The sequence below is a fragment of the Myotis lucifugus genome, unplaced genomic scaffold (genome assembly GCF_000147115.1).
Source record: "Myotis lucifugus unplaced genomic scaffold, Myoluc2.0 scaffold_291, whole genome shotgun sequence".
Lineage (NCBI taxonomy): Eukaryota > Metazoa > Chordata > Mammalia > Chiroptera > Vespertilionidae > Myotis > Myotis lucifugus.
The window spans coordinates 541,011-546,808 of record NW_005871339.1 but is presented as its reverse complement, the minus strand read 5'-3'; the positions used below and the strand labels follow the sequence as shown (position 1 = coordinate 546,808).

Genomic DNA, 5,798 nt, shown 5'->3' with positions numbered 1-5,798 from the left:
AAAAACAATATGTAATTATATATGGGTTTTTCAATGGTCTTAGGCAACCCCTGTGAAAGGGTCGACCCCCAAAGGGGTCACGACCCACAGGTTGAGAACCGCTGGTCTAAGGAGAGTCAGGCCCAGGCGCCATTCACCCACTGTCCCATCTGAAATGCCTGGGGCCTCTTGCAGCACAGACTGTGGGCCTGGGGCCTCCCCTGTGGTGCGCCCACAGGTCTGCACTGTGAGCAGAGACCTGATGGAGGGAAGCAGGGAGCGGCTGCTCCAAGCCTGATAGAGTCAGAGGGACTGGATGACCTTCCCGCCAGGGCCACACCAAACAATTAGCAAATCGTGGAGCCATGGTATTCAGATGCTGGACTTGAAGGTCACAGAACCGGGACCCCTGAGGGAGGGTAACCAACAGAGTGAGACTCACAGTCGGCCCGACTCACCGCCATGAGAGCATGTCCAGGCCCTGGTGCAAAAATGGAAAACCCAGGCGCTCCATGCACCCCTGAGCCAGAGGCGGCCCTGGGATTTGGGGGAGCCCCAGGCAGCTGGTGTTTATGGCCAGAGTGACAGAGAGGGGAGACCTCCCCTGAGTAACTCTTGGTCCTCAGAGGGTCTCCCTCAAGTGTCAGCTAAGTAATGACCAGCAACCCCATGTGAGCCTGGGATTGGGGAAACCCACAAAACTAGAGGGCTCATCCCAGACACCAAACATGCCTACAGCAGCGCCTATTCCCTCCTGCCAGGTGGAACATGGTCCTGATTCAGGACATCGGGGAGACCATTCAGGGGGCATTGCCTCCGTTGTGGGTAAAATTGGCCCCAGTGGTTCAGTCCTACCTGACAAAGCTGATAGCAAACTCTAAAGAAAGAGCCATTCCCAAGAATTTTTAGGATTTTCTACATTTAATATGATAGCATCTGTGAACACAGATTATTTTGCTTTTTTCTGATTTAGATGCCGTTTATTTCTTTCACTGTCTATCTGCTTTCCCAGAGTTTCCAGTCCTATGGAGAATGGAGGTGGCACAAGTGGGCATCCTTATCTTGTTTCTGATCTTAGAGGAAAAGCTTTCAGTCTTCCAAAATTGAGTGTGATGTTTGCTGTAGGTTTTTCACACATATTCATTTCTTTATTCATATATATTTATATATATGTAGTTTTCTTCTAGTTCTAGTTTGTTGAGTATTTTTATCATGAAAAATTTTTGAATTTTGTCAAATGTGGATTTGTTGGGGTTTTTTGCATCAATTGAGACGGTCATGTATTTTTCCCCTCATTCTATTAATGTTGTATATTACACTGATCAACTATCATATGTAGAACCATCCTTGCATTTCAGCAATAGATGTCTCTTGGCCAAGGTTTATATCTCTTAATCTGGTGCTGAATTTGATTTGTTAGTAATACTTGTGGGATTTTACATCAATGTTCATCAGGAATGTTGAACTGTAGCTTTCTTTTCTATAAGTGTGTTTGTCTGGCTCTGGTATCAGAGTAATACTGGCCTCAGAGAATGAGTTAGGGCCGTGGTCGGCAAACTGCGGCCCGCGAGCCACATGTAGCTCTTTAGCCCCTTGAGTGTGGCTCTTCCACAAAATACCACGTGCGGAACCGCACGTACAGTGCGATTGAAACTTCGTGGCCCATGCTCAGAAGTCGGTATTTTGTGGAAGAGCCACACTCAAGGGGCCAAAGAGACGCATGTGGCTCCCGAGCCGCAGTTTGCCGACCCCTGATAGGGAGAGTTCCCTCTGAAGTTTACAGTGACCTCGGGATGAACAAAAAATCCTTAACTTGATATAAGGCATCTATGAAACTCTCACAGCCAACACCACACTCCATTGAAAAGACAACGCGTTTCCCTGAGACTAGGAACAAGACACAGATGTCCCCTCCCACCACACTATTCAGCCTCATACTGAGGGTCTGAGCCAGAACAAGACAAGAGAAAGAAGTAAAGGGCATGCATATTGGAAATGCAGAAATGAAGTGGTCTCTATTCACAAAGGACATAATTGTCCACAAGAACACCCCCAGGAATCTGCAAAAGGTCTTCTGGAAAATGTAAGAGTTTGGCAAGGATGAAGAATTCAAACTTAAAATAGGAAAAATTTATTGTGGTTCTATATGGAGGTGGGCAAAAGTAGATTTACAGTTATGAGTACATGAAACAGAGCTTATTCTTATGTTATTGTTTGTTTTTTAATAATTGTATTATTGATTTGTATTCTTTGCCTCCTTATTATTGTTATTATTTTGTATCCTTACCTATGATTTATATTTTAGCTAATGATGGCTGATAATTTAATATACTTTTGCCCACCTCCATACAATATTAATAAATAATTGGATTTCAAACTTTTTGTTTAAAACTATGACTTACAACAAAATAAAAAATGAAAAATAGCATAAATCTAATATAATGAAAACTATAAAAACACTGATGAAATGAACTGAAGAAGACATGACTAAATGGAGAATTAGACCATCTTCACAGGTAGAGATATTGTGATGTCGGTTACCTTCACACTGATCTGTAGATACAAGGCAATCCCAATAAAAATAGCAGCAGGATGTTGTTGTTGTTGTTGTCAATAAGCTGAATGTAAAAGTATTTGGAAAGGCAAAGGAGCTCAAATAGCCAAAGCTATTGTCATTCTTGCTGTTGGAGACCCTCGTCCATCTACTTTCCCCTTTAGTGCGTTCCTCTGTGGCTGGTGCCCCCTCCTCAGCCGCCTGTGTGTGGGGATGTCCAGCAGCGATGAGCAGCAGAGCCCCAATTTCAGCCCCTGCTGCCCAGCCTCTGACTCTGGGATTCAAACCATCCCTTGCAACGTCAGGGAGAACAGCTGGCAGTGGAGCACGGCAGGGCAGGGGGGGCTGCCAGTGCTCCCCCACTCCAGATGTTTCCAGGGGTGTTTGCTTGGGAAACACACACAGGGCAGGGGGCCAAGCCCCTCTTCAACAAAACAGACTTTTTACAAGCAGCAGACTCTTTCCTGGAAATAAACCAGAGGAAATACGGGCGCCCACGACTCAGCTCAAAATATCAACAAGGAAAGGAGGCGTGGGGAGCCTCCTGCTTGGAAAACAAACACCCAGGAGGGTATAAAAGCCAACAGCCCTGGGCATCTTACACACTCACACTCACTCACACACTCACACACTCACACCCTCCTCCAGCCTCTGCCCCACCATGGCTGCATCCGCCCTGTCCGTCTGCTCCAGCAACCGGAGCTATGGGAGCCGGGCCTGCCTGCCCGGGTCCTATGACTCTTGCACGGACTCCTCCTGGCAGGTGGACGACTGTCCAGAGAGCTGCTGTGAGCCCTCCTGCTGTGTCCCCACCTGCTGTGTCCCCAGCTGCTGCCAGCCTTCCTGCTGCACCTCCAGCTGCTGTGTCCCCACCTGCTGTGCCCCCAGCTGTTGCGCCCCGACCTCCTGCCTTACCCTTGTTTGCACCCCAGTGAGCTGTATGTCCAGCCCCTGCTGTCAGACGACCTGTGGGCCAAGCCCCTGCCAATCAACCTACACCAGCTCCTGCGTGTCCTTGTGCTGCCAGCCCTCCTGCTGCACCTCCTCCCCCTGCCAGCAGGCCTGCTGTGTGCCCGCCTGCTGCACACCCGTGTGCTGCACACCTGTCTGCTGCAAGCCCCTGTGCTGTGTGCCCGTCTGCTCTGGGCCCTCCTCCTGCTGCCAGCCCAACCCCTGCACCTCATCCTGCTGCAGACCCTCCTCCTGTGTGTCCCTCATCTGCCGCCCCGTGTGCAGGCCTGCCTGCTGCGTGCCCACCTCCTCCTGCTGTGGCCCTGCCTCCTCCTGCCAGCCCAGCTGCTGCCGCCCGTCCTCCTGCATGTCCCTGCTCTGCCGCCCTGTGTGCTCCCGCCCGGCCTGCTGCGTCCCCACCTCAGCCCAGACTTCCTGCTGCTGAGCAGGCATGTCCTCAGGGCCAGCAGGGCTCAGATCTTACCCTGTGACGGTGGTTCTCCCAGCCACCCCTCAGTCAGGTCCTGACCTGTGTTAGATGGCTGTCCCTACTCAGGATGGGGTCCCCCAGTCTCCCCTGTCCTGAGCTGACCTCTGCTCCCGGAGCCCTGAACCTCAGGGCTCTTGCCTCCCAGGAGGAGTCCCCACCTGCCCCTGGGTCACCTGCCCCTCCCTTCCAATTTCTCTGTCCATCACTTGACCTCCACTCTCAACCTGTCAGCACCTCCTGGTGCACCCCAATAAACTCACTTCATCACCTGAGCGCTTCCTTCCGCTGATTTCATTGCCGCGGTGGCGGTGGGCGAGAAACAGGGTTCTCACCAGACACTGGTCTCCTCCAGCCGCGAGTATTTCTAGGAACGAGTGGCCGAGCGCTCACAGCGCCTAAGTCCTCTGGGCGGGGCACTGGGTGGGACTCTCACCCCGACCTAGGAAGGTCCGTGAGGGAGTGGCCAGAAGACATGGGACCCAATCTGAGCCAAGTGGGTTTTGCTGATTAGGCATTAAATTAATTATGAGGAATGTGGAGGCTTTGAACTTCTTTAGAATAATAGTTGCATGGAATTTGGGTCGCAGTGTGGCATGGACAAAGGCTAGTGAAAAATGACACTAATTATCATCCAGGTTTCATCACTTTCAATCCTCTACTCTTTCAACTGTGGCCGCTAGGCATTTATAGACTCTACATTGCAATTGCTTATAGGCATGTATACATTTCCCTGCGCAGTTCGAGTGGCTGGGGTGGCTGGGGTTTGGGGTTTGGGGGTCACCTTGTGTTTGACGTCACCGTTGTGGAGGGGGGTGTGGGTTTTAAATGGTGGTAAAGCACACAGCACCTGAAGCTCACAGTTTTAATCATCTTTACGAGTTCGGCTCAAGGGCATAAGCAGTCACAGGTGGTTGTTGTTGCGCCTCATAACCACCCTCCATCTCAGAACTTTCTCATCTTCCCGGGATGACTCTGTTCCCATTAAACATCGGCTCCTTTCCCGGCCCCCGGCCCCTGGTGTCCACCTCTGCACTCGGTGTCTGTGGATGCCACGGCTCCCGGGTCCCCCAGTTAGTGAAATCCTAAGCCTTTGTCCTTTTGTGACTGCTTGTTCCGCTCAGCGCAATGTCCTCGGGGCTCGTCCATGTTGATGCCAGACCTTCCTTTTTAAGGCTGAAGACGCTCCATTTGGTGGCTGGGCCGCATTATGTATGCTCCTCCCTTCATCCGCCGGTGGGCAGCTGGGTTGCTTCTACGTGCATAATGCCCTTCTGAGTAACGCTGCAGGGAGCACAGGTGTCCACGTGTCTCTCCGAGACCCAGCTGGCCGTCCATTTGGATTTACAGCAGATGGAATTGCGGGATCGTACGGTAGTTCCATTTGTAATTTGTGGAGGAAACGCCTACTGTTTTTTATAGGGGCTGCAGCATTTTGCCTTCCCACCCATGATGCACCAGGCTCGCATTTGTCCAAGTCCTCACCCACACGCTGCTTCCTGTGTTCCTGATCCCGGCATAGTCATGGGTGCGAGCAGTGCTCCTGGCTACATCACACACAGGGTTGTGGCAGCAGGCCCTGCGCCGTGAGCCCTGCCCTTCCCTGCCCACCTTCACCGCCCACCCTCACTGCCCGCCCGCACCTGCCCGCACTCACCTGCCCGCCCTCTCTTGCAGAAGAATGAGTACCTGTTCACGGTGGTGGCGGAGGGGCCCGATGCGCTGCTGCTGGGCCTGCGGTACTCACCCACCCGGCTGCACTTCTCTTCCTCAGCCAGGACTCGGCGGCGCCTGGCAGACCCGAGTGTCCTTCCACAGCCCGCCTGA

The 5,798-nt window shown here is 51.9% G+C and overlaps 2 protein-coding genes across 2 annotated transcripts in view; both read left to right on the top strand.

Annotated features, from left to right (window-relative positions):
* LOC102429028 (keratin-associated protein 10-1-like) overlaps nucleotides 1-3,929 on the top strand; it is a 5,626-nt gene extending 1,697 nt beyond the window's left edge. Inside the window, exons 3-5 of the mRNA XM_023763542.1 lie at nucleotides 1,018-1,026; nucleotides 3,313-3,429; nucleotides 3,520-3,929. Coding sequence (XP_023619310.1) covers nucleotides 1,018-1,026; nucleotides 3,313-3,429; nucleotides 3,520-3,929 — 536 coding nt within the window. The remainder of the gene's footprint in view (nucleotides 1-1,017; nucleotides 1,027-3,312; nucleotides 3,430-3,519) is intronic.
* The window catches only part of TSPEAR (thrombospondin type laminin G domain and EAR repeats), a 60,798-nt gene that overhangs the window by 36,140 nt on the left and 18,860 nt on the right, over nucleotides 1-5,798 (top strand). Inside the window, 2 exon segments of the mRNA XM_023763550.1 lie at nucleotides 5,649-5,734; nucleotides 5,736-5,792. Of these exon segments, the coding sequence (XP_023619318.1) occupies nucleotides 5,649-5,734; nucleotides 5,736-5,792 (143 nt within the window).